Genomic DNA, 23,317 nt, shown 5'->3' with positions numbered 1-23,317 from the left:
CACCCATCAGCAGTGTACCTGTCACATCCACCCATCAGCAGTGTACCTGTCACAGCGGCCCACCAGCAGTGTACCTGTCACAGCTGCCCATCAGCAGTGTACCCATCATACAGCCGCCATCAGTAGTGTACCTGTCATACAGCCGCCATCAGCAATGTACCTGTCCCAGTGTCACTCACCATAGCCGCCATGTCCAATTTTTTTTTTACTTGGAGGCATTTCAAATCCTTAGTATGATGAATGAGAGCAGCAGGGGACTCTCACAGTCCATTTCTGATTCAGAGTACGAATCTGTCGAAAGTAGTGCATCAGTGACCAGTGACTGAATTGGAGGAGGAAATAGTCCCTTCAAAAATGATAAGATGCTCTGATAACCAGGCAGCAAACAGCTGCACCATACACCTCAATTGTAAATCGGCAAACACCAATAGTGTTGGACTCCTGGATAAAAGGCCCAGTAACTGGAGTATCACATCAGACCCCAAGAATTAAGGCCCATGCATATCTCCCAGACAAACTTGTGAACCCATTATGGCTTCTTTGCAACTCAGGATCAGCTACAATCATCCCTTTAACCACACAGCCAGGTGTTCAGGCCAACAATGAAAATTTCTCAGAATTTTTTTTTTTTGCGGACCAGACCAATCTTTTTACCCAGCAATATATTGCAAATAACCCCAATTTAGCCTATGCCTGTCTGTTTGAATGGAGATGTCTCATAGTGAAGGAGTTCAAATTTTTGGGCCTCATAATTAACATGGGGATTATGAAAAAATGAAGGACGTGCTTACTGGTCTACCAACCCCATTCATCACATGGCCATTTATTTAGCTGTAATGTCAAGGTCACGCTATGAAATGATCATCCACTTCCTCCATTTCAGCGATAATTCACAGTGTACTCCCCAAAATCAGCCTGGCTATAATAGGCTCTACAAAATTCACCCACTAATTTTTTTTTTTCCAGAGATTTGCTCAATTGTATGTCCCTGACAAAAACATCTATGTAGACGAGTCCCTCTTCCAGGTCACTGGGGAATCAAGCAGTCTGTTCCCAGTAAAAGGGCCAGATGTATAATGAAGCTCTACAAGCTCTGTGAAAGAGCCACAGGATATGTGTATGCCTTCCGTGTATACCAAGGCAAAGACTCCCTGCTCCAGCCCCGAGTGCCCAACCTACATCGGCACAAGTGGAAAAATTGTCTGAGCCCTGGCATTTCCACTATTCAAAAAGAGGTATCACATATACCTGGATAACTTCTACACAAGTCTGCCCCTTTTCTACCAAATGTACCTCCAGAAAACCTTGGCCTGCGTTACCACCCGAACAAACATGAAGGGCTTCCCACGAAGTCAGGGGACCACAAGGCTACAAAGGGGGGAATCACCGAGTTTGAGGAATGAAAAAGGGTTAGTCATGAAGTGGAGGGATAATAGATGTATACCTCCTGTCCACCATCCACAATGACACTTTGGTGGAAATTTACAGAAGACGCAGTCCCATCCAATAGCCTGCATGCATCCAGGACTGTAGCCTGTACGGTGGGGGGAGATGGATTTAAACAATCAGATGCTTCAGCCTTATTTATCAACAAGACGGTCCCTCTACTGGTAATAAAAAAGTTTCAATTTACCTTTTTCATTTTTCCATTTATAATGTGTATGTCACCTTTTACAAGTCAAAAGAAGACCTTTGTCAAATTTATATAAGTTATCGTTACTGCCCTGATCTGCCAGCAAGGATCTCCACCAGAAAACATTCACTGTGAGCAGACTTCATGAGCGACATTTTCCAGAGAACATTCCACCCAAAGAAGCAGGCCAAAGATACCTATGCACTAGAGACTGCTTCCAAATTTATCACACGTCACAAAAAAAAATTAGAGTAGGTATAATACCCATATTTCTAACAGCCTGCCATTTCCCCGTTTCTAATATCTGTGCTGATCATTTTCCTGCTGCCTCTACTGACCATGCCTCTGCCTTCCACCTTAACTGACCCTGGCCTGTTTATCGACAATGCCTCTGCCTGCCGTCTGGATTTTTTATAAACCATGTTTCTGCCTTACACCTGAACTGACCTCGGCCTGTTATCGACCATGTTTTTTGCTTGCCGCTTGGACTGATCTTTTGCCCTGCTATTGTAGAAGTGGGATTCAAGATAGCACAGGGGTCTCACATATGTGAGGGGCTTTAGAGTAGTTTTCTAAGTAGAGAAAAACTGTTTTTGGTTTTCTCTGGGTTTTGTATCTCCTGGACCAGGATCTGGAGTCTGGAGGCTTTGAAAAGATTTGGGGGGGAAGAAACCTCTACCCCTGTGCCCAGGTCTTACCTGACGGAGGCCTTAAGCCCTAATGTTCCTCCCTGCTGCCTGGACCAATACTTTGGCTGTGCTGACCATATCTCTGCGTGCTGCATGTAATGACCCAGAACTTTTTATGGACCATGTTCCTGCCTGTTGCTTGTACTGACCCTGGCCTGTTTATGGACTGCTGCCTGGATGAATCCTTCGGCTGTTGCTGACCACATCACTGCCTGCTTCCTGAACCAGTGCTCTCCTCTGCAGACAACTGCTCTACTAAGCTCACAGGCAATCTTTTGTTTACTCTTTGTTCAGCTAGGTCGTGAAAAAGTCTCAAACATGTAGTATCGCTATACTCAGGAGGAGTAGCAAAATGTATTTTGGGATTTCATTCTTGGTGTGTCCATACTGTTTGTTAAAAATATGTTATAAATTGACACCTTTGTGTAAAAAAATATTTTTTCATTTTCTTTTCACATTTTCGAAAAAAAATGACCTGTTCAAAAGACTCACTATGCCTCACAGAAAATATGTTGGGGAGTTTGCTTTCTAAAATTGGGTCATTGTGTGGGCATTTCCATTGTCCTGGTGCTTCAGTGCCTTCAAAAGTGTGATAGGTAGTCAGAAGATTAGGTGTGTAATTTATGCTCCTAGAACACCTGAAGGTGCTACTTGAATGTTGGGCCTCTGTGTGTGGCCAGGCTGTGTAAAAACACATGTGACATCGCCATATTCAGGACACGTAGTAAAAAGTGTTTTTTTGGGGAGTAATAATTGCAAGTATGCCTATGCCGTGTGTGAGAAATAAGTTTATAAGACAATTTTGTCTAAATTATATATATATATATATATATATATATATATATATATATATATATATATATATATATATATATATATATTTCTCTTAATTTTCCCAAGAATTGTGGGAAAAAATTACAACTTTAAAAAACTCACCATGCCTCTTACTAAATACCTTGGACTGTCTACTTTCCAAAAGGGGTCGTTTGGAGGGTATTTGCACTGCCCTGACGTTTCAGGACTTCAAGAAATTAGATAGACAGTCAGCACATCAGTCAAACTATGTAAATTTCTGAGAGCCTCCATAGTAGAAGCACATGCATTCTAATAGATAGATAGAGGGCAGGTGAGCCTGGAGGGAGCCCACCCCTCTTTAAAGGCACAGGGAAATATTGGACACACAGCACATAGCACAATGGTAGCAAAGGTGTCCAGTGCCAATAGTCACAAAAAAAAAATATCCCATAGTTTGTAGACGCTATAACTTTTGTGCACACCAATCAATATACACATATTGGGATTTTTTTTTACCAAAAATATGTAGCAGAATACATATTGGCCTAAACTGATGAAGAAATTCGATTTTTTACATTTTTTTAATGGGGTATGTTTTATAGCAGAAAGTAAAACATATTGGGGTTTTTTTTTTTTCAAAATTTCGGTCTTTTTTTTTTGTTTATAACGCAAAAAATAAAAACTGAAGACATGATCATAAATACCACCAAAAGAAAGTGCTGTATCGTAAAAAATGGCCTGGTCAGGAAGGAGGTAAAACCTTCTGGAGGTCAAGTGATTAATACTGCTTTAATTCAGTACACATTAAATGGCTCCTAAATATTTAGATTTGGTTATATTTTCCATTTTAAAGCTGAACAATTCACATAGTAACTTTATAACTTGCTTTCTCATTCATTATCTATTTTTTTCTGTATCTTAGGAATCCAGGACAGTGATCTACAAGTGAAAACCATGCGGAATCTGGTGAAGCAGCTGCCTTCCCCTAACCGTGACACCATGAAAACTCTCTTCGAACACCTTAGAAAGTAAGTCAGAATTGGCTCAGTTGCCTGACGTCTTCATTTGTGGGTCCATGAAAAATTCTGAAAATATGCTATGGAGAGAGGGGACGTCATTCTTATACCAAAACATATCCTCGTCGTCTATCGATTGCTCCAGCACTGAGAGTATACACAGCAGCATGTTCCAATCAAAGTGTGGCTCAGCTCCATTACCTCACAGGGCCATGCTCTAATTGGACCCTGCTGTGGGCCACTTTGAAGGGAAATGAAAAAATCAACACACGATTCAAGTAATGATTTTTGTCCCCCATAAACATCTTGGCAAAATTGATAGTAACTGCTTCGCTGCTGGAAAAGTTTGGATAAAATAAAGCCCCACCCCAGAAAGTAAAAAAAAAAAAAAAAGAAAAATCCTTTAAATGCTTCTCGTATGTTTGCACAATTTACTTAGATATAATATGATATATGATTCATAATAATCATTTATCATTTTAAAGTATAACAGAAGGCAAAACCTTTTATTTTTTTTTTGGTTTTGGATAGAGTTGGGAAGCATAGCATAAAATGCCTGCCAGTTTTTTTTTTTTTTGCTGTCTTTTAATGAGATTCATTTTCCAATTGGGCCCTTTTTTCTATTGATCTCGGGGTCCCTAAGGAATTCCCCTAATTTGCAAGGATTTCTTCTCACTTCCTGTTTGGGTATGGGACAGGAAGTGAAGGGGAATCTCCGCAATGGGACACAGATGGCAGGGAAAAACCTGGCAAGGGCTATACCTCTCTCTTATTCTATCCAAAATAAAAATAAAAATAATATTGTCTATAGTTCTAATTTAATTTTGTATAAGATTTTCTATATATTTAGCTTTTTCTGAGAATCAAATTTACCTACATGCCTGTTTTTGTGTACTGCAGATGATGCAATGTGCTATCTCTGCACATTAAACTGTTTACAATTTGTTTTACATTTATTGAGAATCAACACATGTACACTACATTTAAGTCTATGCAAATCAGCATGGTGCGATGCTCTGATGGGGTCCCAATCAGATCGCCCTCTTACATCAGGGTCACCATCAGACTCCCCTCCCCCCCTTACATCAGGGTCACCATCAGTTCCCCCCTTACATTAGGATCCCCATCAGATCCCCTTTTTACATCAGGGTCCTTCCTTACATCAGAGTTTGCTTATTTTAGAGTCCCTCCTTACATCGGGATCCCCATCTGATCTCCCCTTACATCAGGGTCTTTCCTTACATCAGAGTCTTCCTTATATCAGAGTCCCCCCTTACATCAGGTTCGCCATTAGATCCCCCCTTATATCAGGGTTGCCATCAGATCCCCCTTGCATCAAGATCCCCATCAGATCCCCCCTTACGTCAAGATCCCCATCAGATCCCCCTTACATCAAAATCCCCATCAGATCCCCCCTTACATTAAGATCCCTATCAGACCCCCCCCCTTTTACATCAGGGTAGCTGTCAGATTCCCCCGTTTCAACAGGATCCCCATCAAATCCCTCCTATATCAGGATCCCCATTAGATCTTCCCCTTTCATCAGGGTAGCCATCAGATTCCCCCCTTGCAAAAGGATCCCCATAAAATCCCTCCTACCTCACAATCCCGATTAGATTCCCCCCTAACATCAGGGTAGTCATCAGGGTCACCATCAGAGTCCCCCTTACATCAGGATCCCCATCAGATCCCCCCTTACATCAGAGTATTTCTTATATCAAATATCAGAGACACCATCTGAGTCCCCCTTACATTGGATTCCCCATCTGAGTCCCCCTTACATCAGAGTCCCCAGATGAGTATCACCTTACATCAGAAATCTCATCAGAGTACCGCCTTACATCAGTCTTCCTCAAATCAAAGTCCCTCTCGGAGGCCCCTTACATCAGAGTCTCCTACAAAGTCCCCCTTACATTAGAGTCCCCCTTGCATCAGAGTTCCGTTCCAAATCCCCCCTTATATTAAAGGTATCATCAGAGTCTTTCTTATATTTCAGAGACACCATCTGAGTCCCCCTTACATTGGATTCCCAAGCTTAGTCCTCCTTACATCAGATATCTCATATCAAAGTTCCTTTCAGAGGCCCCTTAGATCAGAGTCCCAATCTGAGTCTTCCTTACATTAGCGTCCCCTTTGTATCAGAGTCTCCATCCACACCCCCCCTTACATCAGAGTTCTCATGAGAGTCCCCTTTACATCAGAGCTCCCATCAGGGTGCCGTCTTATATATGTGTCCCCATCAGAATTCTTTTTAGATCAGAGTCCCTATATGAGTCCCTACTTACATTAGAGTCCCTATCAGTCCACATCCAAGTTTCCCCTTACATCAAAGTTCTCATCAGAGTCCCCTTTACATCAGAGTTCTCCTTATATCAGAGGCCACTTCAGAGTTTCCCCTTACATCAGAGTCTCTGTGAGAGTCTGCCCTTGCCTTATACTTCCAGCGTGGATGTAGCAGCAGGATGAGAGGCTGAGCAGGTCTGGACTTAGGAAGTTCCATGCTCCTGTGAATACTGAGGCAAGCACGTGACTGTGCTTTCATCATCTCCTTTATTGATTGCTAGAACCATCTGTGTCCTAGCAACCAATGACAGGGAGGATGGTAGTTCAGCAAGGGGAACCTGTGCTGAAGACTGAAGGATATGGGTTGAAAATGGACCTTTGATGACCTGAAGTGGGACTTCTGTGGACCCTGGGAATGCCATGTTGACCCTAGCTGTTGGCCTGAATAAAATCCTATAGCGTGCTGGATTTGGCCCGTGGGCTGTAGTTTGGAGACCCCTGGCATAAGCAACAGACTAAGATCTGTAAAGGACAAGGTAGCCAAGAAAAGGTAGAATTTAGGGGGCTGCTGAAGGCCTCTTGTATGCATCTTCATAAATGTCTTCAGAGAGAAAGTATTAGGCTGCTTTCACACTGAGGAGTTTTTTTTGCGTTAAAAGAAAGCACCTGAAAAGCTCAAGAAAAATATTTCCTTTTAATATCAATGAATGTTTTCACACTGGGGTGGTGTGCTTCCGTTGCGATGAAAATAACCCTGCTTGCAGCATCTTTGGAGCATATTTGGGGAGCTAAAAAAAAAAAAAACACACCAAAAACGCACCTTCCTATTGAAAGCAATGGAAAAAGCAGTAAAACTGTGGTGAAAATGTAGCAAAAGTGTGCCCGTGATATGTTTTTGGTGCGGTTTTTGAGTCACATATCCTTTAACCACTTGCCGGTCAGCCCCTCACAGGCAAAGTGACGTAAATAAATGTCACTAGCCTGCGAGGCTCTGGGGAGCGAGCGCGCAGTCACGGACCCCCCCCTGCGTGTGTGACCGGCGGACCCGATGTCCGCCGCTCACTCTGCGATCGGCGGGGGAGAGGGAGAAAGTCAGGCAGCTTGTGTAAACAAGCTGCCTGTCATTCTCCCCTGTGTAGAGACACCGATCATACGGTTCTACTATGTAGGACCGTTGATCAGTGTAACTACAGCTCAACAGACAGCCAATCACAGTTAGAATCATGCCCCTAGGGACACACACAGCCCCTCCCTCTCAAATAAAGTTAACCCCTTCACTACCAGTGTAATTTTGCAGTAACAGTGCATATATATAGCACTGATTACTGCAGTAATGTCACTGATAACCCCAAAAGTGTCAAAAATGTCAGTCAAGGGTCCGATCTGTCCACCGCAATGTCGCAGTACCGCAAAAAAAAATCGCAGATCGCCGCCATTACGCGTTAAAAAAAAAAACAACAAAAATGACAAAAATCTTTCCCTTTGTTAGTAAACGCAATAACTTTTGCGCAAACCAATCAATTTTGATTTTTACTTTTTTTTGGGGGGGAATTTCATATAAAAAAATGTGAAAAATATTGTTATTTTTACAAAATTGACGCTCTTTTTTTGTTTATAGCGCGTGATCAAAAAATCGCACAGGTGATCAAATACCATCAAAAGAAAGCTCTGTTTGTGGGAAAAAAAGGACGTCAAATTCGTTTAGGTACAGCATCGCACAACAGCGCAATTGTCCGTTAAAGACACACAGTGCCGAATCGCAAAATACCCCCTGGTCATTTAGCAGCCAAATCCTCCGGGGCTTAAGTGGTTAAAAATCGGTAAAAATGGCAAAATCAGCGACAAATTAGTTTGAAAGTGCCTCCATCCACACCTAAACGTATTGGAATCACAGGCAGAATCGTGCAATTCTGCCCATAATTCCATAATCGCTGTAACATACGGGATGTGTTTGGGATCCCATTATTTCTTAATGGCACCCCAAATGCAGTGTGATTTTACTGTGATTGTCAAGTGACAAAACACGCTAAAATCTGTGCCAAAATTTGGTACACGAGCTTCTTTGGCACATTTTTGAAACCAAGGGAGACCAATTCAAATGAATTGTGCCGCTCCAAAAACGCGCCACAAAAACACAATACAAAAAAGCTAAAAAAATCTTGGTGCAGCAGGTGTCGTTGCAAGGGGCTTAGGTGCGAATGGAGCCTAAGGAAATGAATGTTTCACCACATATGAAATGTATTCATTGTATATGGAACTTGGTGTCCATAAAGATGTGCGGTTCCAGTGGAAGCACAATAAAAGATACCTAGGGGAGCACATCATTGACATATAGCCAGGAGCAGGAATATTGCATACCCTTACTGTATAATCTGTCCTTAGCATGATATAATCCATGCCTTCTAAGTATTTCAAAAATACACTTCCAGTAAATTCAGTGAATACGCATTGATTACTTCCCATTTCTAATTGTGTTGGATCTTTGTCAACTACAATCTGTATTAGGCAATATTTAAAGTATTGATTATGTCGTCATGGAGTTTCTATCCATTACTGTTGTTATAGGATATCTTTCAGATGTCAACTTTATTGCTAACCCTATTGTACACACCAATGACTCATAATAACAAGGCATACATAAATATGCATACATTCCAAGATGAGCTAATGTTTGATTTTTTAATTTTTTAATTAACATAACACCAAGAAATTCTGCAGTGCTTTGCAAAGTGCAATAAACCATCCACAGGAATCGCTAACAGCCAAATAAGCTTACAATCTGATGTCCATAATTTGGACATCAAATTTAGTTTAATTCAAGCCTTTTTTTCTCACCAGTCCTTTGATTTTAAAGAAAGTTTCCCTGGGAAACACCTTTTAATAGTTTTTTTTTCTTTTAGTGGAAATGTGCTTCCCTCCCTCTCACTCCAGTGCTCTATGGTGGCATAGATGAGTATAGGCCACACCTTTCATCGTGCGTGTCCTCACACAAACTTAAAGCAGAGGAAAATAAGGGGTGTGGCTGACAAGCTCTGTTATATGATAGAGTGCACAGGGCAGTGTGTTCAAACTCTGATTCTTATGTGCAATCATATTTAGACACAGTGTAGGTGGGGTGTGGGGTGTGGGGTGTGGGGGGGGGTGGTATTTACTAAAAGTGGAGTGTAAAAACATCTTGTGCAGCTGTGCATAGAAACAATCAGCTTCCAGGTTTTATCATCAAAGCTTAATTGGAAGCTTAATCAAACAAGCTGAAGTTAAAAGCTGATAGGCTATATTGGAGGGGAGTTTATGTCTCAGTTGGACCCTGTAGTAGGTTTTTGCCACCGTCCCAGAAGATTCTAAAATTGTGGTGGATGTGGGTGCCTCAAACCCAGGTAAGGGTTATTATTATTATTATCAATAAATTTTCTTCTTTTTCAACGTTATTTTCTAACCTACTCTTGCCCTTAAAGTCCCCTTACCTGGGTTTGAGGCACCCACATCCACCACAATTTTAAAAGCTGATAGGCTACCATGCACATCTGCACCAGATTCTGAGTGCACCAGTTTTAGTAAATCTCTCCAAGTGAGCATCCTAGGAAATTCAACTTAACCTACCTGGTGGTATGATTCTTTCGGATTTTAGGTGCTGAAAGCGGTACCATTATTTTGCATGTAATTCTTGAGAATGAGCAGCCCAAACCAACTATTTACATATTTTCTTTTTTTACTGTGCGTTCTTTATAACATCTTTGGTATGATAAAGTTTGAAACACAAAATGTATAAATTATAATATAATAAAAAACTATAAATGAGTTAAAGTATGTATGTATGTATGTATGTATATATATATATATATCATGTAATGTGAATTTATTTTATTTTGAATGGTATCAGTGTGTTTTACATTTGAATTTGCTGCCGGTTTCACCCCCCTGCGAACGTCACGTCGCAGGAGACGGAAGCCGGGGCACGGAGAGGATTGGGAGGAAGATCCGCCGCTGCATACCGCTTGCATACATCGCTGGATCCCGGTGACAAGGTAAGTAACCTCTTTTACAGGATCCAGCGATGCTTCTGGCGGTACCCCGAGTGTGGCTCGGGGTTACCGCTTTTGGCTCTGAAATCTAACCCCGAGCCACGCTCGGGAATACCGCTAAGAAGGTTAAGAAAAGTTTTAATCACTGCACACCATGAAAAGTTGTATATGTGATGAAAGTGAAAGCGGCCTCAGTAACTCCGACCAATCCATGCCTTCTGCGAATTTCGCCCCATCCCAGGGCTTAATCATGGAGGTTGGGGCGAAACCTGTTGGGGCGTGGTTTTGTCAGAGTTACTGAGGCTTTATGGTGTGTGACAATTGAAACTTTTCTTACATTTCCACAGTATGCACAGGGTTGGGACGGACTCTCTTCTAGCCTGCATCCTAGCGGAATTCACTGAGCAAAGCGCCGAGTCTGAGCCGAGACCTTAAGCTTTTCTAGGTCCACTATGAAAATGAAAGTTATCAGCACAATGTCCTTTTAAATGAATACCTTTTGCTGTGAATCCAATTGGATTTTTGGGTTATGGAAAAACTGGAGCACCTCTAGAAAAGCCAAGAAAATACATTAAAAACAAAATACAAAAAAAATGGAAAGGGAACCTGTCGGAATATAAATAGGGGAGCTACAACTGTCAATTTGTTAGTTTTCAAAAATGCATGCTCTGGAGCTGTCACCCTCACCCTTACCATGTCATTATAGGGCTGTTATTGGCCACTGGCCAATACCCCTACTGGTCCAAATGCATACTTGTTCCACATTAGTAATTTACTGTAGAGCAAGAATAAGGATTCAAAAAAACTCTCCCTAAACCACCTCAATCCAAGCTGCTGTATAAATATTTGAATTAAATTAAATAGCTCTACCCAAGTGCTACCCAAAATTAAATATATAAATACTAAAAAAAAATGTATTAATAAAAAATTAATTGTTCATACCATAACAAACAATCTATGCAAATAAAAAGTAGTGATTAAATCAATACATCAATAAACATATTAAAAACATGTAAATAAATTATAACCAAAACTGATGTGCAAATCAACTATAGACTATCGATTGACTATTGATGTATTGATTTGATGCGCCTTTATTGATTTGCACATCATTTTCTGTAATGAATGATTTAAAATTTTTATATATTTTTGATGCCCTGGCATATTGATTTATTGAACTTCTTTTTATTTCTATAGAATATTTGTTATGGTATGACTTATTTGGTTTTTTACATATTTAATTTTGAGTAATGCTGAATGTTATAAGGATAAGGATTACCAGCCCTGGAGCTTGGACTTTTAACATGTTGACAATGGAAGCTCCCACATTTCTTTTCAGGTTCCCTCTTAGGAAGATATGGATCTTTGTCCAGGCTAGTCCAGCCTAGCAAGATATGACATTGATTGTAAATCTCTCTAAAAGTTGTCTTGCAAAATTAACAGTTAAGCTAGATTAAAAAGAAGTTAGTTAATAGTATGTTTGTATAGTACTTTTTGTGCTATATACAATCTGGTTTAACATGTTAGCATTAGATTTAATTTCTTCCTTCCCATCCTTAGCTTAACTCCTCCAGACTGCAATGCATGTTGTAACTCCTCTAGACCCCATTGCAATGTGTAACACCTCTAGACCCCAATGCAATGTGTAATTCCTCTAGACCCCAATGCAATGACTCAAGATGCCACAACTGCTCCATAGTATGAATAAACGTATTCTGTGTATGTGTAGCACCCTTCTAGCATAGGATTCTAGGTAAATCTAGTTTTTTGTTCATTCTGTAATCAAGATAGCAGTAATTGTTTTTTCTGGCCTGTCCGGGGTTTTACAGGCTGGGGGTTTGATTGCTTTCCCTGCCTCTGGAAGAAGCTTGTAGAGCTTAGAGTGGGAGATTCAAATAACTAACCTGAATGTCTATTATGCTCCAGCCAATCCCTGGAGAGGAGTGTCAAGAAGGGGGCTGGAAAGGTGATACATAGTCTGAGGCACTGGAAGGGTTGCAGAATCTAAGGGGCCTTTAGGCAGACCATGGACCATGTAGCTGTTCTAGAGGCCTCAGCTGAGGGCCTGAATGGCACTCTGTGATCATCCCAGAGAGAAAATTACAACAGCTGACCGTTCTTCTCTCTCAGCGGGGAACGATCGTTGGTGTCAGGCGGTAATCGGAGCCGCCTGCCCCATGCATCGAAGTCCCCACTGCCAAGTGGGGGCGGGAGCGCACCGCCGGTGGCGCACGCTCGCCCCCTAGCTGCAGACGCGTGAAGGATTCACGCAGGAGGGCCACCCTGCCGCAGTATAACTGCAGGCTAGGGTTGGGAAGTGGTTTTATAGAAGTATTGCCCTCATTTCTTTCTTTCTAGTGTTTTGAGGAAATAACTCATTTATATATACTATTTCTGAAAAATTTGGTTTGTTCACAGTTGATATGCATCCCTTGTAATTTCTTAAATAAACCAGTACTGTACAAATAATTACCTTAATTACTGCAGCAAAATATAGATTTTTTTTTTTTCAAAACTCTTGGAAATTCATATGGTATGAATTAAATATTCATGTTATCGATAGTGAGACTAATGCTAATCGCACGACTGCATTAACTGATGAAAAATAAACAGCTCCAGGATGTAGTAAACACTTCACACCTCTCCTAATAATAGTGTAAATGTGTTAGTTCTTCCTCTTACCTCTGCGGCAGGTAAATATGAATTCTGCAACGGTAAATATACCACTTTTGGCTTGATTAAAAGGCTTTAGAAAACACTCTGTTGCCGCTCTGTTAACATGTGAAGTCACGCTGTGACACTACTTATCAAAAGTAACATTACCTGAAGGGATTGGGACTTGTCTGCTTTCAACACAGGAGTGTTGTGCTAATCTGCAGTGCCTACATTATTAACGGGATATGGAAGCTATATATCCGTGAGGCTGGGGTATTATTTTCCAGTAAAAATACAATTCAATGCTTCAAAGGGAAATACCGTTTTTTTTTAGCATGCATTTTGAATTAGTACTGTAAAATTGACCATTAAAATGTATGTATAACCAATACCTTCTCTTTTTTTTGTTTTGGATAGAGTGTGGGTTAGAATCTCAGTCAAGGTCTTATTGGTCTCATGCTAGCAAATTTGGAGACCCTTGCCTAAAGAGTAGTGCCCTTAGCCTAAAATTAGTGCTGTTGGGCTTTAACCAGCCTGAGCATGGATTGATAGTTCTTCCTTCCTTGGGTTCTCTCTCAGCTCAGTGATTTTTTTGCTTCTGCCTACATACTGCCTATGTTTTGGGTAGTGTCTCTGGCAGGAGTATACGAGGATCCAATACCCTGAGATATGAATTCCCCCCCTTGGTCATCTCTCGACATGACTACTGCAACTCTCTCCTCTTTACCTTTACATAGGCTATCCCCCCTTCAGTCCATCATTAAAGCTGCTGCCAGACTCATCCACCTTACCAACCGCTCAGTGTCTGCTACTCCTCTGTGCTTATTCCTCCACTGGCTTCCATTCACCCACCAAATTAGATTCAAAATACTAACAACAACTTACAAAGCCATCCATAACTGGGCCCCCAGCTACATGATTAACCTAGTCTAAAAATACCAACCAAATGGTTCTCTTCATTCCTCCCAAGACCTCCTGCTCTCTAGCTACCTTGTCACCTCCTCCGATGCTCACCTCCAGGACTTCTCCAGAGCCTCTGCCATCTTCAGGAACTCCCTACCTCAATCTCTCCAACTGTTTACTACTCTGTAAACTTTTAGACAATCTCTGAAAACCCTTCTCTTTAGAAAAGCCTACCCTGTCTCCACCTAACAACTGTGCTTTTATTTTCTCCATCCTCTCATTCCCCACAGTTACTACCATTTGTATCACTTGATCCTCTCTATTTGATTGTAAGCTTTAACGAGCAGAGCCCTTTGATTCCTCCCGTATTGAATTGTATTGTAATTCTACTCTCTGCACTCATGTTGTAAATCACTGTGCAAACCATTGGTGATCTATAAATCCTGTTTAATAGTAATAATAATGAATGCCTCCCTGACCAATCACTAGGAGGTGTGTTGCCATTGGTGCATGCTGATAGAGAGTATAAACATTTGGGGTGACTTTGCAAAGCTCCCTTGCCTCCCAGGCTTTACCTGTATGGGATGTGTTGCTGTGTGTTATTGTTCTCCCAGGCCTGCTACCTGAGGAGGTTGTGCTGTGCTTCAGAGAAGCCCAAGCTTGGGCCCTGAAGCTTCCTGCTATACTTCTGTGGGTTATATTCAAGGGAAGTGGAACAGGAAGGTGATTGCCTGGATTGGAGCATATGGTTAAACTGAATAGATCACCAATCCCCAAGGATTGTAAAGACTTAATGTCTCCAAAGCCTCCCAGCAAGTCTTCTGATATAATAGGCTAATTTCGCCAATTTAATCAAACAATGTTTGTGTTAAAGATCTTAAGCAAAGGGCCTTCAGGTTCAGACAAATGGACCATACCCTCCTAGGTCCATATCATATAGATACATCTCTGTGTTTCAGATATTGCAATTGCCATGTTTGCTGAAAAACTACAGCAAGCTTGTCAGTTAAGTCTTGATTATTGTTTTCAGTGAGCAATGTGTGCATTGACTGAAAGTAGCCATAGACATTAAGCAACTGATGTCCAGAAGGGTGCAGAAGGTAGCCACCAACTCATCAAACCTTCTTAGGAGGTTGAAGGAACCAGACATGTTGGGAAACCTTGTTACATTGCTACTCCCCCCCCCCCCCCCAAGATAGGTTTGCATTGGTAGTGCTGCAGTGTTTCCCGGCCTCCCTCTCTATAAACCCAAACATACAGGTTGATTGTAGACATAAATAAGTAACTTTGGCACCAAACATAGAAAAGAAAACTAAGCAGCAGCCTGTAAAAACAAAATACTTATTTGCTGGCAGGCGGCAACTTCAAACTTTGCTTTCTTCCAGAGGTACAGCTGCTGACCCCCCCCGTGTGTTCTATGGTTCCTCAAGTCACTACTGCTGACATATGTGAATTGTACAGTACTGTGAGGAGTTAGGAGGAGTGCCTTATGTCTGCCATGATGAAGGTGTAGTATTCTATGTTTAAAGTAAAAGAGGACTGTATTATGATCACATACAGTGGTGAAGTCACAGTGGGAGTGTTGTGTTCTATGGAGAGAGAGTAGTAAAAACAGATTTATGATTGCATTCAAAATTCACACCTGTTGGTTGTGCAAAGTGCTAAAAAGAGAGTGGAATTTAATTATGAACATGTCTAGAGTCAAGTCCCATTGGAAGTGTAGTTTTTGTAAGTAGAGAGTGTAACAAAATTGTAGTATCAATAGGTCAGTGCTTAGGTCATATTGGAGGTGACACATGTCAATGAAGTTCAACCAACAGAAAATAAAACACATCCACAGGACCCTATACCCATAGTCAGTGCTGCATCTTGGCCTAGGCCAACAAGGCCCAGGCCTAGGGCGGCACTTTGCAGGGGGGCAGCAAAAAAGCTGCACCCCGCACACAAAAAAAAAACAGCCTCCTCCCTGCTCCCACATGAAAAGGGTCCCCGCCGGCTTGCACTACACTTTTAGTATAGTGCCAGTCTTATGGGGCGAATCGGGCCAGAGGGCAGGGTCCAGGAGGCAAATAGGTCTGATACCCACATAAAGCACTCACACTTCTACCTGCTGGTATGATAATACCGGCGGGAGAGGACATTCGGACAGACTGCAGGCTGCCAACCACACTTAATACAACTGGTCCAACGGCCCCCAATGCTAATAAGTGTGGCACTGCAGCCTAATGCTCTGCCTACCCTCCTCTGCCCCCAGGTATGGCAGGCATCATGTCAATAATATAATTTCATTTCTTAAAACCTTGTCCTTGAGCGAGCATATTGAATTGCATCATATACAATTAAGACTTTTAATTGTATACGATGGCAATAATATTTCGGACTTGCTCACCTCATATGTGATATAGCAATATGTCAGTGGGTTAGCAAGATTACTCCAATCTTATAAGATATTTGGACTTGTGTTTGCTGCCACTGATTATTTCACTTATTTGTATAATGACTATGGACATCCTAGTCATTATACAAATAAGTGAAATATTCCTATAATTACAATCAGTGGCAGCAAACACAAGTCCAAATATCTTAGGCTGCACTAATGGGCACTGATAGGCTGCACTGGTGGTCACTGATGGGGCTGGACTTATAGCCACTGATGAGGCTACACTGATATGTTGCACTGATGAGGCTGCACTGATGGGCAGTAATGAGGCGGCACTGATGAGGCTGAACTTATGGGAACTGATGAAGCTACGCTGATGGGCACTGATAGACTGTGGTTGTGGTCTGTGGTTTACAGATGACAGAACAGGTCAGAAACAGGAAGGGGTGTGGTCTTTATATGAAGGGGTGGGTCATATTTAAATTAGGAGGTGCACAAGTTTAGTCAGGCCTAGGGCAGCACAAAACCTAAATACACCACTGCCCATAGTTGATCGAGAGGAAGGCAAAAACACCTATAAAGAGATTTTATAACTAACTATTTATATTGTATTTTTATCAGTTCAAATAATGAGGTTTGGGTTTGCTGCTACCATGAGTTTGCTTCGACTTCCCACAATTTGTGAAGTTCATCGCCAGAAAAAAGGGGTGGGCTCACAGTAGTTTTATTGTCAGTGTATATAGGAACTGTTAGGGATAACTGAAAATTCTGTGTTGGGAAAGGGACTGTTTTTTATTTATATTTTTTTAATTATAGCATTGGCACATATTTCCCTTGAAAATGCTTTGCTTCTCATGCCTTTTGTTTGATAATAGCATGTTAGCCCAACAAATTGACAGGATCAAAAAACAAGATTCACCCTCCGTACACATCAATGGGCTTTTTCCCATGGTTTGCAAACCATGACCAAAAATAGTCTAACAGCCGAACTAGAAGAGGGCACTACATGTGCTTTCTTCGTGTTGGGGGTGTAGTGGTCTTTGTAGAGCGTGTAATAGAACTGTATCATAGTCATATTCAGTGGCTGGTTATGGTGGGTGTGTTGTTCCCTGTGAAGAAGACGTAATAGAATTGTGTTATGATTATATCCAGTACTCAGTATTTTCGAAAGAAAATCAATAACATTTTCATTAAAAAAAATGATTATATCCAGTGCTCAGGTTATGTTGGTTGTGTAGTGTGCTATACATAGACTGTAACCAGATTGTGTTATGAACATGTCTAGCGGTCAGGTATTTTTGGAGTAATAGTGTTGTATGCAGAGAGTGTAACCAAATAGTAATATAAACTGATCTAGTACTCATGTCATATTGGAGGTGTAGTGTTTTACAGAACTGTATTATTATGACCATGTCCAGTTGTCATACAATGGAGAAGGTGCAGAATTCTATGTCTGTGTATATGTCTGTCTAGAGCAGGGGTATCCAAACTGCGGTCCTTTGCTTGCCCTAATACAGCCCCTTTGGGGGAATTATTCTATCCACTGTCATCAGCAATGGGGCATCATTCTTGTTGCTGACACCAACAATGGGGCACTTCCCCCCAATAGGGCACAGTTCCTTCCATTGACACCAATGATGGGGCACAATTCTTTCCATTGACACCAATGATGGGGCACAATTCTTTCCATTGGCACCAATGATGGAGCATCAGTCCTCCCACTGATACCAATGATATGGTATTGTTTACCCCGACCGGACACCTGGACATTTTCTACTCCCAATGGCCCTAGTCCGGCAACCCTAAAACCTGAGGGACGGTAAACTGGCTCTTTGTTTAGAAAGTTTGGAGACCCCTGGTCTAGAGCATAATAAAATTGTGTTATGGTCATCTCTAGTGGTTAGGCAATGATGGAGATGAAATGATTTGTGTTTGCACAGAGATCAGTATACACTGTAACAATTAAATTCTGATCAGGTTCAGTGGACAGATCTCATTGGTGGTAGTGCTTTATGTCTGTGTATAAAGTGCAATAGAATTGTATTCATATGATGGCTATTGATGAGGTTTTGTTGGGTTGATCATTTTTTTTTTCTTATGTACAAAGTAGTTATGCCCAATTTCCTTTTCTTTGCATTTTACAAATATAGTCAGAGCTTTAAAAAAACATAAATGAGCAAAGCAGTAGTGTTTTAAGTTACAAATATTTTTATTAAATCATTTCTTTTTTCAGCTTAGATGAGTTGTGAAACAAGCAAGCTTTATTTATTACAATAATCAATATGCATAATACATCCTACTGCCATTACCAATGTACAGACATTTCAAATTGTTCTTCTGGCCATATTCAGAAAACATGTCATTTGAAGTTACAGAATTTGCCCTCATTCATGTTACAGCAACAGGGTATTAACCATCTGTGTCCACCCGAGGGCCATCTCATATTACTTTCCAAAATAAATTAAAATAGGAAGAAAAAACACGAATTTAGAATAGTCATTAAATTGAAAAAAAAGCATAGTACACTACTTTCTTTAAAAAAAGAAAATATGCTTGGTCTTTTTCCAAACAAATTATAGGTTTCCTTCAGCCATTAGGCATCTATTTTTCATTCTTTACAATTAGAAGAAGAGAGTGGTAAGGAAGGTGGCTCACACATTGATCTCCGTCAGCTTCTTTTTTGAATGAAAATTGCTGAACCCAGATGTCTACTTGTCTACTTTTGCATACACACATGCAAAAAAAAAGACTCCTTGAACTGCAGCATCTGGCTCATTGGCTTGTTCAAGTTGTAAAATGTTGCATCTACTTGGTCAGCTCTCTACATTTTTTAACATTTCCCTGTGATTTATCTCATCTGAATTTATTTTTGTATTTTTTTGCTATTGGCTGGCAACATGTAGCTATCTCATTTGCGGTTTATTTAAACATTTTTTAACATAATTTGTTTTTGCTTAGAGTTTAATCACTCTTTGCAGTGCTTTTATTACGCATTGTTCTAAGTGATTTAAACACCACAAGCCTGTTATAACACTTGTTTTCTTGCACACACAGATTTTTCTTTTAAGGTTTTTTTTTTTTTTTTTTTTTTTACACATTTATGATAATTATGAGATAACATTAAATCATCTTAGTCTGTTTCTTTTTAGCAATAGATATTGTAATGCTTTATCTGATTATTTTACCTAAATATTTCATGACTATGCCAAATATGACTATGTGACAAATATGACTATATGACTATATGACAAATATGACTATATGACTATATGACAAATATAACTATATGACTATGTGACAAATACGACTATATTACTATATGACTATATGACAAATATGACTATATGACAATATGACAAATATAACTATATTAAAAAAAGAACAATGTAGTTAAAAAAAAGTTTCAAGCACAGGAGGGATTTTATCTTGATTGATATTTTTTTAAATAAATCAGTGGAAGCAGCCTAAAAAATGTAACTATCGAAACAATAATTTTTTTATTCTTGTTGAATTCTTGTTGATTTCAAGGTTCATGTAAGCCCTGCTCTGTATAGAACATACATTTCTCATTTGCCAAAAAATATTTTATGCTATAAAACCTGTACTGTTGTGCAATTTTAATTTTGGCATTTAAGAAAAATAAAATTAGTTTACATTTTGGTGTACCAGATAGTAAACACTCAAAACAACATGAAAAAGCATGCCTGGTCCTTAGGACTGAAAAACGTCATCATCTGTGCAAAGCAAACAATGTATAATTTCATCTGGCAATTTTTAAAGATATCTCTAGAGATGCAAACGTATTAATTATTATTGTGACAGTATATTGGATAGCTCAAAAGAAAAAAAAATTGTGAATCTTTATAAACAAATACCACTTGGAAAAATGAAGGAGCAGATTATAGACTGGAATGCACCCCACTTCTAATAGGAACAAAAATTTGGCAGCCAAATACAAGAAACTGCTAACTCACAACAGAGTGACCTACTTGGAGCCACTTGCCAAAGAGACAGCATTTTATGTCGTTCCTCTGAAGTAGCGTCGTTCTGTCTGTACCATCTGTGAATTTATTATTGTGCTTTTGAAAAAAAAAAAAAAAAATGCTGCCTGAACAATATTGAACAGTACCCAAAAGGAAAGGCTCCAAAATTGTGGGCGCCACACCCACACCTACTGATGTGGTCCAATTTTTTTTTTTTTTCTCTCTCTGAAAGCACCTAATTAAGAAATCCTGACTCATTTACATGAATCTTTTTGATCTAAATTACACTCCAAACCACACCAAATTAGGAGCATCTGTGAATATGAAATGTTTGTTCCCTGTTTCTGCTTGTGAAGGGCCGGTTCTGGACAGCACATGTTGAAGTGACGAAAAATTATTTAATGATGCTTACCTCCAAGATGTATTTTTTTTTTTCCACTAATAACTCACAAGGAGTATACCATGCGTCTAAATGTCTGTTATTAGTTCAGTCTGTGACACAATATGTCATTGACTTGAGATTTACAAAGGAGATCAGACCACCTACTCTGCTTCTATAGTTTACTATAAAAACAATATGGGTCTATACAGCCCCAGATGTATGTTACATTGGCAGTGTAGTACACCAGATTATTATCTAATCTTTTAAAAACATAACTTGTTTCATAAGTGTAGAATGGGATGATGTGGGTCAGTTCCTGATGTGGCATTTTTTATTTTTTTTTTTGGTTGTCTATCTTTTCCGTTTTTCATCTATAAATGGTGGCGAGTACACTTTCAAAGATACACTGTTGCATTGCCCATTCAGGGTAAAGTCACAATGTATGTATGCAACTCATCCCTTGACCACTTTATACTTATGCCTCGTACACACGCAACGATTATCGGCCGACCGATCGGCTGTCTTTTGTCCAGTGTTGTTGTGTTGGTTGAAATGTGCTCTAGACTGCACACGAATTTTATCGGCCAACAAAAACCAACTTCAGAAGTGATGTCATGTTCTGGTTTACTTTTCGTGTGTTTTTTCTTCTCTGAGCATGCCCAGTCTTGCTCATCTGATTTTTGTCTGCTGAAATCTGTACTGACTGACGGAAAATCGGCCGTTGTGTTGACGGCCAACAAAAATTTTATAGCATGCACATCAGATTTTGTTTGGCCAAAAAGTCGGAGTCGGTTGTCGGAAGCATCATACTAACAAGCCGAAAATCGGCCGATCGGACGTTGGCCGAAAATTCACGCCAACTATCGATGCTTGTGTACGAGGCATTACCCTTCCAGTGCTCCCCTGCCTCTTCTGTTCACCGCCATTGCCAAAATATGCAGTGTCCGCTGGTTTCAGAAATCAGAGGAAATGGTATATGGTAAAGTTACCCCTGCATCAGGTGACAGTAACCGGGCCAAGCAATTGGTTGTTACATCCAAGCAATGCATCATGGGAGATGGCCACATGTTTCCCAAGATCTGGAAGCTCCAGATATTTTGCAGTGATGAACACTCCTTCTCTGGCCACCACTGTAAAATATCTGGTGCTTTCAGATATAGTTGAGCAAATGACCTCCTCTCATCATGTACTGCTTGTGCTTGGGAGGAGTAGACCAAACTCACAAGAAGTGTCAACGATGTCACTGATGATGTCACAGCAATTACCCGTTAAGACATTGTGTTCTGCTACAGAGAGCTCTTATGAAGCTCATATGGATCATGCAAGGCTCATTTTAATAAATGTATCATGATAGGGGGTGATTGAACTTCTCAGCCAGACAAGGTGAGTGTTGCTGGTAAACAGGTCCGTGAATGACTAATGATGTCTAGCAATGACTGCACCTGTGCTTAAAGTGTTACTAAACCCACAACAGTAAAATCAGTCTGTATACGCAGTAAAGCATGCGTGTTATAATCACTGTGGAACCCAAGGGGTTAATACTGTGCATTGTGTAAAAAGGCTGTTTGATCCTGTCCTCCCCTTATTCCACAGTCCCCAATCTATCTGCTGATAGTACAGAGCCTTGATGACACTCTGCACATGCTCAGTTTTGTGTGTATTGCTAGAGAGTTTTTTTTTTTTTTTCTTGGGGGTGCATGTGATCAGCACAGGGCCAATCAGCACTGTACAGACAGAGGGTCAGGGGTCCTGCAGCCTCATAGGACAGTCAGAGGAGAATGAAAACTCCTCCTACAAGCTTCAACTAGACACAAGTCACACGACTCCTATATACTGCTGATGAAAAAAGGTATTAGCAGTTAATATTTGCTAAAAGAAAATGCATTTCCATGTTCTGTGTACTGTGGGACACCAGATATAGTGAATGCAGGCTCCTGGGTTTAGTAACACTTTAAGTCAGAAGGGCTCCAGCAGTCATACTCTAGAAAAACTTTCTAGGATGGGTTGGTCTTCTTCCTGAAACTTGTGCTATGGTCCTCCATCTCTCTCTCTCTCTTTGCTGGGTGTATCTCCAACTAGAGTCAACCTTACAAAGCAGGTTTGGATTTCACTGTTGCCCATTGGAAAGCAGCATGACTGAATTTAGAATGGACACATCCATAGACTGGTCTTTCTGTATGTGGGAGACAACCAAGAGTGTGCAGTAATTTTTTTTTTAGAAATACCTCTCATTAATTGCAAACAGGTAAGCAAAATAATTTCCCCAAACTTCCGACAAACTACAGTGGGTGACTGGTGCATTGTATATATGCCTGAATGAAAAACGAAAGCCATGACCCAGAGGGCAGGATTCCCAGTGCGCCTTTACAATGTTCATTTCCAGTTTTGACAAGGGTGCACCATTGAACTGCAGATGGCAAAATCAACAAACTGCTAATGCTACCCAGGAAATCTTGCAGTTTTTTACATTTGAAATGATGTCATATCTAGGGGATGTTTTTCATTTACATAATAAAGCATTGTTAGTGGATGTTGTTCATTATTTTTTCCAAATGAAATTATTACTGATAGTTAGA

The 23,317-nt window shown here is 40.4% G+C and overlaps 1 protein-coding gene across 1 annotated transcript in view; it reads left to right on the top strand.

Moving 5' to 3' along the window:
* The window catches only part of ARHGAP15 (Rho GTPase activating protein 15), a 944,276-nt gene that overhangs the window by 877,814 nt on the left and 43,145 nt on the right, over positions 1 to 23,317 (top strand). The window contains exon 14 of the mRNA XM_082262169.1: positions 4,040 to 4,145. Coding sequence (XP_082118295.1) covers positions 4,040 to 4,145 — 106 coding nt within the window. The remainder of the gene's footprint in view (positions 1 to 4,039; positions 4,146 to 23,317) is intronic.

This window comes from Pelophylax lessonae, assembly GCF_965119305.1.
Source record: "Pelophylax lessonae genome assembly, chromosome: 6".
In the NCBI taxonomy this organism is placed as follows: domain Eukaryota; kingdom Metazoa; phylum Chordata; class Amphibia; order Anura; family Ranidae; genus Pelophylax; species Pelophylax lessonae.
This window is presented reverse-complemented; position numbering and strand designations above follow the sequence as displayed.